General features: G+C 43.3%; 1 protein-coding gene across 3 annotated transcripts in view; it reads right to left on the bottom strand.

The window, feature by feature from the left end:
• The window catches only part of LOC126325294 (uncharacterized), a 354815-nt gene that overhangs the window by 41709 nt on the left and 295857 nt on the right, over positions 1-17249 (bottom strand). For 2 of the 3 annotated variants that reach the window (XM_049995161.1, XM_049995163.1), the window contains exon 2: positions 2584-2748. The exons of the other annotated variant lie outside the window; for it this stretch is intronic. In XM_049995161.1, coding sequence (XP_049851118.1) covers positions 2584-2748 — 165 coding nt within the window. The remainder of the gene's footprint in view (positions 1-2583; positions 2749-17249) is intronic. 3 annotated transcript variants of the gene reach the window in all.

The following is a 17249-nucleotide window of genomic DNA, read 5'->3' as shown; positions in this document are numbered from 1 at the left end:
TAGACGCATACAGATCTGGTTTCCTTTGTTTTTATTTTATTTCCTGCCATTTACAAATGACCTGCCACCTTGTTACGAAGACAGGTGGAATTTTCACAAGATGAAATTGTTCATGTATAGACTGTGAAACTTATTTCTTATTTGTAGTACGCATTAATATTATTGCACCTTTAAACACTTGTAGACTCCAAAGTAATTAACAAATGAAATCTTAAAAGTAACGATTTATGAAAAGGAGACAGGAATTTAGGAAGACAGAAAAGAGTTATGACATTTATCAGTTTATGACATGTTCTGAGGTCATCAGTCCTCTAGAAACCTAAGGACATCACACACGTCTATGCCCGAGGCAGGATTCGAACCTGCGACCGTAGCAGTCGCGCGGTTGCAGACTGTAGTGCCCAGAACTGCTCGGCCGCACCGGCCGGCTGAATTTCTTATTTCTAAGTGTAAAGTGCATGGTGTTTGTGTAGTTTGTAAGATAAAATCTTCTCTAAGCTTAGTAATCAATTGCATCATTTTCATTATAGTATTAGTTTACCTAAGAATAATAAACAATTAGGTCATTTTAATTACACTTATTACCCAAGAGATTTCGACGTATTTTACAATATTTTATGGCAGTCGATCCCTTTCTGTGTTATCTTACATGGTCTTTGTAGTAATCTCAATGTTTGTTTTATGATCTGAGTCGGTTTCTGTGTTTGCTCCTGTGTCTGCGTCATTGCAAGTCTTTTGTTCCCGTGTGTGTGTGTGTGTGTGTGTGTGTGTGTGTGTGTGTGTGTGTGTGTGTGTGTGTTTGTGTGTTTGCTCTTATTTGTATATATGATTGTCCTTGTTTATATAATTCATGTAAGGTACGTGACACATTATCGGTTATATCAGTCAGTATATACCAATCGTCCAGTTGTAGAATTTAACTTTAGTTGTCATACTGAGTTAGGGGTTGTATGTGTGTCTGTCACAGTGTACAGTGACGTGTTCAGGAGCTCCTAGTTCTTCGCAAGTGAACATGGGTGTTTGGCTGAGACCAAACAGATGGAGGTGTTCAGGGTATGAAATACGGCCCGTGAGGGAGTGGACCATGCCGTGTGTGTGAGCTATATGTTCTGCGCCATTCGTTCCTTGAAGTTTGGGAAAAAAGCTGCGACGCCCCTTTTCTGTTGAATCCCATTGTCTTTGCAGCTGTGTTTTTCGCCAGCGGTTTAACTGGCGCCTTTCTGTGATGTTCTCTTCTATAATTTCAAACATCTTGTCACCAAGTCACCATTTCTTCAAGTAGTACGCTGCTGTTCTTTGACGGTTGGTGATGTCAATGGGGCAGACTCCCAACACCACGCACAGTGCCTCCGCCGATGCCGTGTCGCTCAGGACTCGCATAGTTTCTGGGAGAATATGGTGGCCAATCGAGGCCTATGCCAATGGCTTCTGGGTATCGCAGAGCCAGAATGGGGTCCCCAAATACTCGTCCAGGACATCAAACACACTCCTGCTTTGATGGGGTCGAGGTCCGTCTTGCATGAACTGCATCTTGTCGAAATCAGGATCACTTTGGCTAATGGGGATGAAACCATCTTCGAAGACGTTCCCGTACAGTTCGGCAGTCACCGTACCATTAGGGAGACATTCTGAGCGACACACTTCTTTGGCAACGTCTCACAATGATTTTGTGTGTTGCAAGCCTCAGTCGATGCGTTCAGGCGCTCGATGCAAAGCGCATTAGGGATTCGAATAGTGGTATGTGGTATGTATGTATTGTCTATTGTCCCTCTCCCGAATCAACTAACCAATAACATGCTGATCCCTTGAAGACACGGGATAAAGGCAAGGGAAAGGAGGAATGTTGATAGGAAACATCGAGAGGCATCATTGAATCTATTTAGGAATGGAGAGAAGCGTAGGAGATGAAAGTTTTAGAATGAGACCTACAGTAAGCGATTCAAACGGGCGTAGGTTGCAGTAGTTTGTAGAGGATGAAGAGGCTTGCGCAGGATAAAGAGAATACGTACAGATGTGGTACACGAATTCCGGCCCGCGACGGGAGGGGGAGTGGATGCGCGGGGTGGAGTGGCGTGAGGAAGAGCATCCTCACCCTGTACCACTAACCCTGTGAAATCCAGAATAACATGCTGATCATCCTGCGAGTGGATAACACACTGAACTCGCATTCGGGAGGGCGACGGTTCAAACCCGCGTCCGGCCATCCTGATTTAGGTTTTCCGTGATTTCCCTAAATAGCTTCAGACAATTGCCGGGATGGTTCCTCTGAAAGGGCATAGCCGATTTCCTTTCCTAATCCGGTGCGACCGATGACCTCGCTGTTTGGTCCCCTCCTCCGAATCAAGCAACCAATAACATGCCGATCCCTTGAAGACACGGGAAAAAGGGAAAGGAGGGATGTTGATAGGAAAACATTCGGAGGCATCATTGAATCTATTTAGGTATGGAGCGAAATGTGGGGGATGGAAATGTTACAATGAGACAACAGTAAGCAGGCTCGAACAGGCGTAGGTTGCAGTAGTCACTGGGAGATGAAGAGGCTTGCGCAGGACGGAGTAGCAAGTAGGGCGGTGCTGCACTCACCGCGGCAGACGCGGCCCCAGACGGCGGCGCCCGCGGCCCACACCTCACGCTGTCCCCACGTACAGGCGTCCACGCAGCGGCGCGTCGACTCCACCATGAGGCGGCGGCAGCGCGAACAGCGGCGGTCCGCGTCGCACCACAGGCACGCGCCCTGCTGCCCGCACCCTGCCAACAACACACAGACGCCTCACCACTAGTACTCTCTCACTGAACTCGAGCGCGCTGCTACTTTCTGCGATAGCCAGTTATCAGTACATACGAAATTACACGCCAACAGTTACTAAAACATAATCACCTTGTATACAACTACCCGCCCGGGTAGCCGAGAGCGCTAATGCGCTGCTTCCTGGACTCGGGTAGGCGCGCGGCCCCGTATCGATCAGCCCAGCGGATTACCGACGTGGGTCGGTATGCCAGCCAGCCTGGATGTGGTTTTTAGGTGGTTTTCCACATCCCGCTAAGTTAATACCGGGCTGGTCCCCAAGTTCCGCCTCAGTTACACGACTCACAGACATTTCAAAACGTTCGCACTATTTCATGACTTACACTAGATACAGACAGCTGGGGTACACTACTTCCATCCCGGCGGGTTCGGGGTGGCGGCAGGAAGGGCATCCGGCCACTCTCTGCCACTAACACTGCCAAATCCGTCATAACAAAGCCGACCCCGCGTTGGAGCGGGACAAAGGCCCGAGAAAGAAAGAAAGAAAGAAATCGCCTTGTATACAACTAATCGGCTAAGATCAACCATTCTTGGTTGCCTATCAAACGGCTTCCTGGGGCAACAAATATTCGATTTTCTGTATTTCACGTTATTATTGACCGAATTTAAAAAGATTAAAGTGCTGTCATAATCTATTCATTACGAGGTACATGATTAATTTTATGTTAAATTATTAACGCAAGCCAAGTAGAGTATGACAATTATTGAACTATATGAAGTAAAATCGTCATAACTTCTGAACAGTTTGCGTTAGGACGTTCAAACTGCACGGTTGGGCGCGCGGGGCAGCATGGTAATTAGTACCCGCACGCATGATTTAGTTTAGTGACGAAGCTCACTTTCATTTGGATCGGTTCATCAATAAGGAAAATTGCCGCACTGGGACTGAGAAACCGATTTTTTGCGATTGAGAAGTCTCTTCACCCCCAATGGGTGACTGTGTTGCGTGCAATATCCAGTCACGGAATAATCGGTGTGATTCTCCCTAAGGGCACGGTGACTACCGAGCTGTACGTGAGTCTTTGAAGATGGTTTCATCCCCATTATCCAGTGATCCTGATTTCGACAAGATGTGGTTCATGCAAGAAGGACATCGACCCCATCGAAGCAGGAGAGTGTTTGATGTCGTGGAGGAGCACTTTGGGGACCCCATTCGGGCTCTGGGATACCCGGAGGCCAATGGCATAGCCCTCTATTGGCCACCATATTCTCCCAGAAACTACGTGAATCCTTTTTGTCGGACTTTATTAAAGACACGGTGTATGACAATAACCCCAAAACCATCGCTGAGTTGAAAACAGCCATTCAGAAGGTCATCGACAGCATCGGTGTTCCGACACTTCAGCGGGTCATGCAGAATTTCGCTATTCGTCTGCGCCACATCACGCCATAATGGCAGGCATATTGAACAAGTCATAACATAAATCCGAATAGCTGTAGTCGCGTTCACATGTTAAATGAAGTGTGTGTACGCCGTAGTTTGCAACTAATATACGTTTTTTTCCTTATACTTCAATAATTGTCACCTTGCTCAAAGTATTGTAACAAATCTCTGTGTTTCTTAATGTTAGCTATCTGATCATTATGCTTAAAGCAGAACTTATACCTTTAAAATCAAATAATATCTCTTTTCGATTTTCGTTCATCTTATGTTTTTGTAAAAACCTAAATACGGTAAGTCGTCTTCTTGCTACATTTGTATCCGGATTGCAAAGCTGCAAGGTCTTGTGTCCTATTATCTGTAATTTGGTTTCGATAATAAATAATTACGTTTAATTATTTTTTCCATTTACTAGTAACATGGTTATCTCCTACTAATAATATTTAAATTATCTTTCTGTGTTTCAGCCAGCTAAATAAGTTGGAAGTGGTTGTCTTGGTGACACAAAGATATCATTTATGCATCTTCATTTTAAAAAGTCGAGCCTGCAATCTAATGCTCTTTACAAAGTCTGATTATCGCTCTTATTATCATGTAAATCATTTTTCGCACTGAAACTTAACATTATCACTGTCCTGTCTCACCATGCTTTTCCATTCGCCAACCACGACTTCTGCGCCTGATAGTGGCCACATATAATTATATAGGTGTGAATTAATTTGCAGATTACTAGACGAAACAGGAGTTCAGTACCATCAATTACTTTCAAAGACTACGATCTTTCACATGATTATATTGTTCTCTTGCTGTCTTCAATATGATGCGCCCTTATTTCTCAAACATCTTACTTTCACTTCAAAAAATTTATAAAATGCACACAGGTGCGAATATTAGGTAACATTATAGCATGTTTTCATCCAGCATAACTCACGCCACGCGAATTATATCCATCCACTGTTTCAGAATGAGAACACTTTGTGGCTTCAAATAAACTTTTACACACAACTTCAAACCTTTCAATTTTTTTTCTATCTGGCACCCCCTCTCAACGAAATAATGAAAAGAAGAAAGTTTAACGCTTACTACAGTTTCGCTGTTCATGAGATGAAATTTCAGCATCAAGCATGACGTTTTAGTTTATTACTTTTTCGCTACTAACTTTATCCGCAAGACATATTGCTGACAGTATCCACATGTACCATTTGATCTACCTGCAAAATTACATCGTTGTAGACATACAGTAAAGAGATATTACTCATAAATAATGAAATGTGCGAAGAACTTTATTTTTTGATTAGTTTGGGTTAAAAAATCCGAAACTAATGAAACCGACACAATTACGGTTTTCCGTTTTCAACAATACAGGTTTTTAATGCTTACCAGGAATGTTAAACATATTTAACACCTTAATTTATTTGTAATCAGACGACTCAAGCCGTTTTATACGTTGGAGTACTTTTCTTTAAAGCATCAGGAATGGGGGTTGCTGGTTATGCACTAATTGGTGACTTCCAGTCATCAAAACCATATATTTATTTTAAAAAGAATAATAAAGTTGTTAAATAAATAAAACTTTAGCCTTTAGTAACCTACAGAATCCCTAAAACTGAGACCCATAACCGATCACAATCAGACAGGCAGCATTAACGTGACCAAATATTCTTAAACTAACACAAGACCTGCTGTGCAAGAGGCCACCTAGCATTAAACATGAACTTCACTAAACTTTCTGTACTGTCTTATTCATTGCTTCATTCGCGTGGATTGTAATTGGTTGACAAGGGGTGCATTCGGATAGGGACCACTCAGAGCAGGAGCAAGCTCCATGTGAAAGCTCAGAAAGTTCAAAAAATCTAGACGAAATGAGGTAGGCACAAAAACTAGAGGAGGCGTAACAAAATATAAACTTTGTATTTCTGGACTCTTTTACAAAACTGCACCTTCAAAATAGTGTCAATAGGACCAAACACATTCGTCCAACGTTTCGCAGATTGGTGGAACCACTTCATTAAATCATTAAACATTATGACGCCTGGTGTCCACAGTGATTATTGTTACATCTCTTCTATACGCCAAAAATAGTCCCGTTTTATACCACGAAAATGTCACAGGAGGTCAAACTCGGTGTGCAGAGGAAGTGCAAAGCCTTTGTCTTCTTGCTTTTCATAAACAAACTGTCCTACACTTAACGCTTTACGATTGGGAACATGGCCGTGATGGTAGGTCCAATTTTTTTATCGAGACATTTCCCCAGGATCAAAAATAATCGTTTCAGCACCTGAATGCTCCCCCCTCCCCCTCCACCACCCAACCTCCACCTGTCAATTAAAATGGCTCTCAATGTCTTCTGAACTGTTCGATGCAGACCGCCAGTAATTCCTCTCCTATGGAAACCTGTTCATCTCATATTAGCACTTCTATCCAATGTCCTTAAGTATACGTTGAAAATGTTCGAATCTCTGTCTTCATCTAAGCTCTTACTATCTATTGTTATCATTTGATGTCTGAACACACTTGCTATCACTTTGTCAAAGCGTTTCACATGTTCCTCTCTCGCCCATTCTGCGGAGAACATCCTCATTTCGTATCTTGGTAATCCGCCTAATTTGCAGTATCCTTCTAAAGCACCACAGGAATTCCTTCAATGCTTGAGCTAGTCTGCTTTTTATGTCTTCCTTGCTTTGTCCGTCACGATTTTTCTTTTTCCTTCCAAGGTAGTTGAATTGCTTCATTTCGTCTGCTTCGAGGCCACCAATTTTGACATTAAGTTTATCGCTAATCTCAATTCAATCACTTCTCATTACTTTCTCCTTCCTTCGGATTACTCTCAATCCATAGCGTGTGCTCTTCCGACTTTCTTGATTAACATGTCCGGCAACTCTTCCACACTTTCAGTGACCATAGGAATGTCATCAGTGAATCTTCTTACCGATTTTCTTCCACCTTGAATTTTAATCCCATTGCTGAACCCTTCTTTTAATTTCCATCACTCTTCAACGGTAGAGGCGACGACTACATCCCCTTTCTAGTCGGAGTATTCCACCCTTTTCTTTTCGGTTTTTGAACATACTGTTTATCACCCCTGTTTTCCTACACTCTTACTTATATTCGTGAGAACTTCGAACATCTTGCACTATTATACATTGTCGAGTCCTCTTTCCTATAAACGTGATTCGATATGTCATAAGTCTTGCTTCCACTACCGAGTGCAACGTCATAACCGCCCTCTCTGGTTCCTTTACTTTTCCTACAACCAAACTGGTCGTCTCTAACGCATACTCAGTTTTCTTTTCGAGTCTTCTGTGCGTTATGCTTTTCAGCAACTTGGATTCATGACCTGGTAGGCTGACTGAAAGATAGTTCTCCCGATTACCTGCCCTTGCTGTCTTCGGATTGTGTGGATAATATTTGCTCGAAAGTCTGACGGTATGTCTGTGTGTATGATGATGTTCAGAATTTGTATCTTCAAAGCTGAGAAAATGTGTTCAATGTTAGATATTAATTCGAGTAATACGAAGTTCTTGAAAGGCAGTAAACAGTGTTACAGAACGACATATAATTCTCGATGGCATTATCACTTTCAGGAACTTTCATCATAACGAAAAACAGCCAACATCAAAAACACAGCACTAGCCGCGAACGGCCGCCTGAGGATGAACCTGCCGGTCTCAAACCGGTTCAGAAATGGCTCTGAGCACTACGGGACTTAACATCTGAGGTCATCAGTCCCCTAGAACTTAGAACTACTTAAACCTAACTAAGCTAAGGATATCTCACACATCCATGCCCGAGGCAGGATCCGAACCTGCGACCGCAGCAGTAGCGCGGTTCCGGACTGAATCGCGTAGAACCGCTCGGTCACAGCGGACAGCTTCGAAACCGGTGACGCCGTTATTTGTTTCAATAAGTAGCATTATTAACAGTGACTGGTTGCTGTTTTACTTTGCGTTCTTGTGAGAACTAAACTGTACTTAAATAAATATTTACGAAAACAAGCATTGCAATCTAAATTGTGGTTCCTCGGTGATAGCATTTGGTTAACTAAATCAAAAGGCTATAGTATATGCATTTACCTGTTAGAAGAAGAACCCGGTAACACAGCCGCTCCCCCTCGCCCTCCCTCCTGACCACCAGCTTCGCCCATATCGTGAGAGAGATCGCAGCAGACTTCAGACACTGTATGGCCGCCCAGATTTAGGTTCTGGGTGGCTTCTCTAAACCACCTAAGGAAAATGAAGGTATAATTCCCTTGACATGGATACGGCAGATTTCCTTATCCGTTCTTCCCTCTTCCCCAGTCCGAGCTTGTGCTCCGTTGTAATGGTATCCTCGTAGACGGGGCGTTAAAAGTAATCTTCCTTCCTTGCTCCCAGGCCGACAGGAAAGTAATTCTAGCGTTTCTGCCTCCCCCCCCCCCCCCCGCCCCCAACCATTTCGGTATATTGTGATGTTTTGCGGCAAACTAGAGAAAAGACTCTTCGGTTTCCCTTGGCTCGGGCTGTATACATGTCACCCACTGACAGTTTCCTGCGCTCACACACCAAGACGTGGGAAATTTCAAGACAGGCTGCCGCCGTCAGGGTCCAGTGGAGTTTACAGTTTTTGTGTGGCGTGCGGCGGCCGACCAGTAAGCGAGACGTACAGTTAGCTGTGCCCAGTGGCAACGTGACGGCTGCCGAGCAATTTACATGCTTCGCGCTTCACCGCGGTAAACTGGCGACATAGACTGCAGAGTTTGCTGAGATGCTACGCCTATCTTGGTTTCACAATACCAGTTTCAAATTATTGCTGTTATTTTCTTTATTTTTCTACAACAAAAAATTTCATTTATGAAATATACTGCTCAGAAGAATTAGGGGAACGTGACTTTGGGCGTGTGCCATACTCCACTGAGCAGTAACTGAGGACTGGGAATGTTACCAAATTATACTTTTGTCTTTTACAAAGTAAGTACACAACAAAACATCGTTACATCCTCTTTCATTTACATAACAAGATCTGAAGTGTCCGACAGGTGTCGCAAACAAATTGAAAACAATCATTCATCGAGTATCCTGGGTGCTTTTCATTGGACTTTTGAGAGCATCAATAACGAATGTGCCCTTTATGAGGCACCTGCGTTGCATGCTCCATACAAGTCTATGGAGGGCACCCTGTGATATCCTTTCCAATTCTTCAATGGGAGTCCTTGGGAGTACTTGGAGACTCTGTGGTACAACGGGACGACCACCAACTCGTCTGTCACTCAAGTCCCACGCATGTTCGATGCGGTTTATGTCAGGACTGACAACTGACCATTCCATTACTTCAGTGTCCAAGTTTCACAAGACATCCCCGGTGACAGCCGCCACTTGGGCCGTAGCATGAGAAGAAATCAGGGGCCACCACCGTATGCAGCTGTCACCACATGGTCCAACAGGATCTGTTCGATGTACTGCCTAGCTGTAAGGCGACCACGGACGGCGACAAGATACGTACGGATGTCAACACTGATGACTTCCCACATTACTACAGAACCTTGATCGAATCTATAGATTTCTTGGACGACGTTTGGCCGTTCCCGGGCATGAATATGGCCATTGACTTTGCGTCAGAAGAAATCTAGACTCGTTTCCGATTAAAACGTTTCACCAGCGAAACTGCCAGTTGACATGGGAACGGCAGAACTGGAGGAGAACTGCAAGATGATATCGACTCAAGGAGAGTACTCTAACAAGACGTCTGGGCCGTCAGGTTCTTCCTCGACACCCATTCCTTACAGTCTGATCTGAAACAGCGGCTCCAGCGGTCTTTCTGAGAGCGCCTTGCAGTGCTTTGGCGGTAGTTGTACGACGCCGCAACGCAGATATGGCCACATATCGACCTTCACGTGGAGTTGTAATGCATCAGCAACATCGTCCAGCTCGCTTGTATACTGAGCTGCCTTCCTGTAGCGTGTCTACAACCTGTGGATGACACTTGGAGAGAGACTGGCATCTGCAGCAAAAGGATGGAAAGTCCATCCTCCTTGAATCAAACTTCCATTGCATTAATATGTCACATTACATGTGCTTGGTTGAATATTACGTCCAAAAAATGACGACTGCCGTCTGTGTACCTCACTACAGAACGCTCGGAAACTGGTACTCACTTCCTCCGGAGGGGTCACCTGAGACTGTAATGCATAACAGAGCAGTTAGAGGGCGAAAGATTTTAATTGTTGCAAAAATTGAAAGTGAAGATCCCAGGCCATGCAATAAGACCATAGGTAACGCCTGTATCAAAATAGATTTAACATGCCGAAAGTTGATACACGCGTTCCGCTATTTCTTTTGAGCAGTGTAACTTCACTGTGATGGACAGTCACGTGAGCTTATTCAAGAGGTGGACAAGTGACTTACGCGATTTTACAATACTACAGGCAAGATTCGTGCGATTATGAAGAGTACGAATAAGACAGTACAAAAATATATGTCAGAAACTTTAGAGGTTTAATTTTGAGATCAAAGCAATACAAAACGTTCATACGAACATGAGTTCAAAAATCCTTCGTTAATCATGAAAGGAATTCTCTGTATCTACTCCTAATTTACCTCAAATCTGCGTTTTTATTCACTTTATTGTTTACAGTTGGTCATGATATTTGTTTGTTGTGTCTGATTGTAGTTTGTTCTGCTTTAGAATAATTTCTATTAAAATGTGTTACTGGACAAACGTATCTACAGTTTCTCAGACGAACGTTGCTTCATTTCCTGGATGTACCTCTCGACGTCATCCGACGAATGTGGTTTATGTACGATGGTGTTCATTTGCACGGATAGTTGGCCAGTATGTCGGTAACTAGTTTCGGAAAAGGTGGATTGGTCGAGTGGATCAACTGCATGACTTGCCCGACCGCCCGATTTGAATTCGAAGATTTTTTTCCCTTTGGGACCATTAAAATCCTTGGTATATTCAATAAACTTCCGTACGCATTGTCGATGTTCTGAGGGAGGGTGTACAAACTGGATTTCACACATCGGGAGTTTACCGCAATATACTTTTAAAGTATGGAATGAGGACTCAGGGGATGCATTGAAGCAGGAAGTGTTTTAACTTCGAGCAGTTTCTGTAAATGTTTGGTAAAAATGTAATTTTTGTGTCTTGGACAACAAATCCTTTCGTAACTCTCTAACGAAGGATTTTCGGGCCCGTGTTCATATGAATTTTGGTGTGTTTTGATCTCAAAAATAATTTTTTAAACGAAGTCATTCAGCTTTAGGCTGTTATTATTTATCGCAGTAAATATTTTAACAGTCTAAAGAGGAATGACTTAATTTAAAAATTCCACGAAGGCTGTGGACCCGGTAGTCATCAAAATTCTAAAAAAGATACTTCAAGTTCCTGACACATGTTTTCATACGCTCTGTATCTTGTATTTCATTCTCTTTGCTGTATTCAGGGAATGCAGACAGACCGTTCTTCAAGCTATGTGGCTTTGATCACAGAACACCCATAATGACGAGGACGACATCAGTTTTTGCGTCCCCCATTCGCCTGATACCGAATTTTCTGTCTTTACATATAAATGTGCCCTAAATGGTCTTCCAACAAATGTGACTGAGACAATGATTTCGAAGTATGATGTTTTACCTGGCTTCCGTTCAACTATGTCACAATGGTTAGCTGCTACCATTCGGTCGGTATATATTTGTTTATCGTAGACATTAGCGTTACGTCAAGCCATTGTGACCGCTTTCCATTTGTGGTTGTGGCATTTGTTGGAGAGATATGGTAATATTCACTTCACTTCTATTCGGTTTATTGCCATACAGTTTTCGACCTATTATCTGTTAAAGCTAAAACACGTCGTACACATTCAATAATCATAACATTCAATGCTTTATATTACGTATATAATGATAAGGTGTGTTAACGGGAACTATTGTTGATGTTCAAAATATATGTAAATAAAAAAAATGTAAACAGTATTCTACTATGCCACCACTAGCAGGCGCGTGCTTCTGCAATTTTCGAGTCTACATATATCGATTTTGGTGAACATTGTAGTGTCTTTTAATAATATTTTACTTGTACCTTCCATTTTCTACCATGGAATTAAAACTTGTTATTCTTGTACTTTGCTCTTCGGATCAACTGACGTTAGACTGGTACACACAGTGTCCACTTGATCTTAAGGACTCAAAGTTGAGTTGTTTTTTTGAAATGCGATGTTTCATTAAATTAACTGTAGTCCATAAATTTTGACCTTTTACAATTGTTCACGAATCACAATCGGTGCTCCTAGAACTCTGCATATTTGCTAATGAATATTGGCACAGCTTATTAGGTCCCTTGAGGATTTCATTCTTCGTCAAGACATATTATGCGGTCCGTGGTCTGAAAGTGTACAGCACGAAGTCGAAATCTATCGCCTTGACAGCAACATTTAGAGCTTCTGACCCAGCTGTAATCCTTCCTCTTTTAAGGGACATATGCGTCTAAATTCGGTCGATGTTTAAGTTCCCCATACGACTTGGCTACTGGCGATACAGGAATTTCTGCCTACAGTATTGTTTTGGCGTAATCTGAGTCTGAATTTTAATGTTACATTACAGAAGTCAGGTAACATCAGTACCTTCTGCTTTATGTGGAGAACTTTCTAGCGATTTTCTTACCCCAGGTAATAACTCATTTTTCTCTACACCAAAGCAATTTTACGTCTCCCCAGGTTTCAGATTTCTTATACTGGTAAGTCATTATAACATTATTATTATTATTCTGATTAACTGCAATAGCTAAGCATCAATGGAAAGAACTGACGGCACCGCAAATAATTTAGGAAGCTGAGAATGTTTCGTAACGCACAAAGCAAGGCGTCTTTTGAGTGCGATGAGCTGATTGTATGTACCACCTATCAAAGCTTCAGTGTAACCGGTGAAGGATGGTGTAGAGATTTCGTTACAATTTGCACGTCTGTGGGAAACGATGGGCCTACGACTGACTGGTTTAGGAGGTTGTTCATTAGTGATCGGTTTGAATGACAACAGCTACAACTAGAAGTAGCAAGTAGTAAGTAAAGGCGTTCCTGGTTTTCATCTTTTAGCGAGTCACTAACCACTGTCTCCATTTGAAGAAACGCTTGCGGATGGGTATCACGAGTAAAGGGTATCAGAAGATGCAGCACAGGTGATAAGCGAGGAGGCGATCTGTGCACTAAATCCACAAAACTGCTTTACCAGCCACTGTACAGTGCGTGGCGGACGGTACAACTTACCAGTAAGATTTGGCGCAAATCTGCCAATTGGACAGCACCTCGACTTGAGAGTTCCTAACCTACACCACTGGGGAAAAGCGACCTACAGTTTAAGGCGGAATCCGAGCCATGTGTCGTTCCTGAAGAATCTTCGGATAAGTGACAGGAGATGGCTAATCTAACGGCAGACAGAAATATTCGGCGGTCCTACTGAGATTCGACCCCATGATCTTTAGCTTTCCAAGCACGTGCTTTACCAGTAGACTACCAGGTCCGACATGAGAGATAAAACTGTCAGCAGAATAATCGCTCAGCAGCTTTCGCACACAGGAATTCTGAATTTATCCAACAGGGTTTCGCATGCACTACGTCGACTTTCTTCCAAGGATTCTCGTTTCTGCACCTAAACTCTGCAAGCTACAAGGAGAGTCAAATGAAAACGAGACAGACGGGTTCAAATGGCTCTGAGCACTATGGGACTTAACATCTGAGGGCATCAGTCCCCTAGAACTTAGAATTACTTAAACCTAACTAACCTAAGGACATCACACACATCCATGCCCGAGGCAGGATTCGAACCTGCGGCCGTAGCAGTCGCGCGGTTCCGGACTGAAGCGCCTAGAACCACTTGGACACAACGGCCGGCAGACAGACGGGAAAAAGTAAGTAAAGTGTTTATTATTTCAAAAGTAATCGTCACAACTGCCCCACTACAAGAGAAGACGGTCAATGCCTTCACGGAAAAATGTTTGCGGTTGTCTACGGAACCATGGTTGCACCCAGGAGTGCACCTATTCGTCCGATGCAAATCGACGGTCTTCAGGGCTCCAAAAATATGAAAATAGGACGGGGAAAGTTCGGGACTGCACGGAGGATATTCATGGGATTCCCAGCGAAACTTCTGCAGTATAGCTGAAACAAATTTGGCAACAAGTGGGCGGGCGTTACCTGCAACTGAACGATGCTGTCCATCAATATTCCTGGGCGTCTGGACTTCATGGCAAGCTTAAATTTTGCAATGTGTCCGCTTATCGCTGCGCGTTAATTGTGGTGACACGTTCCAGAAAGTCAATCAGCAGCGGGCCCTTGCACTCAAAGAAGATCTTCCCGGAGCTGGCGTGCCTCTTGTTTCGACTAAGCTGACGCTGCAGAAGTTTCGCTGGTAAGCCGTTACACATACTCATTACAATCCGTATGCCTCCCCATGCGGGACGAAGTGGTGTACGCCTGGGTACAATCATAGTTCCACTGGCAAACGCATACATTTTTTTCCATGAAGGCACTTATCGTTTTGTCTCACAGTGTGATAAATATAAACGGCTACGACGATTACTTTTGAAAAAATAAACAGTTTCCTTATTTTACCATCTTTCCCTTATACCTTACGCTGTGTAACGGAAGGAGTCTTATTGTCATTTACGTTCCCCGATCATTTCTGGCTTCTGTTACAATTTCATTAGAGCTATGCCGGTATGTTACTATCCTAGGAGTGTACCTCTGAATTCATTCGATATCTATTGTTATATATACGAGGTGCGTCCAGTAAGTTTCCCTATTTTATGAGAAACATTACACACAATTTATCACAATGAAATAATTTTAATGACACTGTACAATGCCTCTGTCACTTTTCCACATAGTCGCCATGTTTCCCCAAGCTTTTTTGGTAACGTGACAAGTTTTCCGAACCAGTATTGTACCAGGTCGGATCCTGTGTTCGCAACCAGCTGTTGATTGATGATGTGACTTCATCATTGGTGTTGAAGTCCTTAACGTTGATCTTTCAGTTGGGGAAACATATGAAAATCACTTGGGGGCAAGATCTAATGAAATGGAGGATGCGGGAGCATTTCCCTGTTGAATCTTCCAAGCTCTACCTAGGTCATACGAGCTGTGTGAGACCGAGTATTATCATGAGGGAAGAGAACTTTGCGTGGCAGAAGTTCGGGCCTTCTTCTTTTGACGGTAGCTCGCAGTTTCCTATAGACGAGCACAGGACCCGACCTGGTACAACACTGTTTGTAAAAACTGGTGTCACATTAACAAAAATGCTTGGATAAACATGGTGACTATTTAGAACCATTGTACAACGTCAATGAAATCATTTCAACATCATAAACTGTGCGTAATACCATTTATAAAGTAGGGAAACGTACTTATTCGACGCCCCTCTTGCTTGACATGGACTCCAGACGTTGGAACGCTGGACTATGTTGACATCCTGCGGATATGAACTTACATGCCTACCTGAACGCACATCACGTGTCGCGGTTAGTGTGCCGAACTAAGAAATTTAGATCTCTTCCCACGTATAAATTTGTTCCCTCTTTCAGAACAGTACATCCTATAACAGCACTGAGAAACAGAAAAGCACTTTAAGGAAATCTCCATCGACACCAGCTTAGGCTCACGCCGGCGGTTCTGGCTCTCCTTGCCATGAGCTCTGCTACATCACAGTTGGAATACTTTTAGTGCTTTCACTCAAGGTGCCGAACACTGGTCGCCATTGACTGCCGCAGGTAGCGGTGGACATGTTTCGCCTGGATTATTAGCAAGTGCGGGTGAATTCCCGTCGCCTGTCAGGCTTACGACCGTACATGACAGTGAGAACACTGGCAAAAGGTTAACTGCTGCTGCACCCAGTTTAGGACACTTAAAGGTTGTTTTCTATTTGCACCTGGAATTCGAGTTACCTTTAACCCCTTTCACGGCTTCCCACGTTGGCAGAACTGGCTCTGGCAGCCGTAACTTGAATCACTTGAAAGATATTTCGGGCAGTCTGAGAAAATACGCACATGAAATGGCCGTAACAATTTAATGTTGCGAACAGAACTCTAAACCACATTTCATTATACATTCCCCATTACCCACAGCAACTACACACATAAAAGGGAAATGTCAATTTGCAGCTTGAAACACCATTACTTTTGCAGTTGCCAGTGCTAGCGTGAATTGTAATGTTGGAACCAACTGCTAGTATGTCTGTTATGAAATTGCTGTCGTTGACGGGCTGAATAAATAAGGAAATGATGTTGTTGTTATTCTTGTGGTCTTCATTCCGAAGACTGGTTTGATGTAGTTCTCCATGCTACTCTATCCTGTGCAAGCCTCTTCATCTCCGAGTAACTACTGCAACCTACATCCTTCTGAATCTGCTTACTGTATTCATCTCTTGGTCTTGCTCTACGATTTGTATCCCCCACGCTTCTCTCCAATACTAAATCGGTGATCTCTTGATGTCTCAGGATATATGCTACCAACTGATCCCTTCTTCTAGTGAGGCTGTGCCACAAATTCCTCTTCTCCCCAATTCTATTCAATACCTCCTCATTAGTTATGTGATCTATCCATGAGCCATGGATCTTGCCGTTGGTGGAGAGGCTTGCGTGCCTCAGCGATATAGGTAGCCGTTCCGTACGTGCAACCACAACGGAGGGGCATCTGTTGAGACGCCAAGCATGTCCAAAGCAAGTTTGCATCGTAATCAGAATAACACAGGCACTGCAATATCGTATATACTCAGGAGGATGTCGTTATCAGGAGAAACAAATCGCGTTCTACGGATCGGAGCATGGTGTCAGATCCCTTAACGGGGCAGGTAGGTTAGAAAATTTAAAAAGGGAAATGGATAGGCTGAAATTAGATATAGTCGGAATTAGTGAAGTTCGGTGACAAAAGGAACAGGTCAGGTGAATAGAAGGTTATAAATACAAAGTCAAACAGGGGTAACGCAGGAGTTTTTTTTAATAGAGAATAAGAAAACACAAATGCGGGTAAGCTATTGCGAACAGCATAGTGAACGCATTATCGTAGCCAGGGAAATGTTTCTGATCTACGAGTTACTCAAA

Source organism: Schistocerca gregaria, chromosome 2, assembly GCF_023897955.1.
Source record: "Schistocerca gregaria isolate iqSchGreg1 chromosome 2, iqSchGreg1.2, whole genome shotgun sequence".
Classification (NCBI taxonomy): Eukaryota; Metazoa; Arthropoda; class Insecta; order Orthoptera; family Acrididae; genus Schistocerca; species Schistocerca gregaria.
Note: the sequence above shows the minus strand (reverse complement) of the source record. Positions and strands in the feature narration are given on the sequence as shown.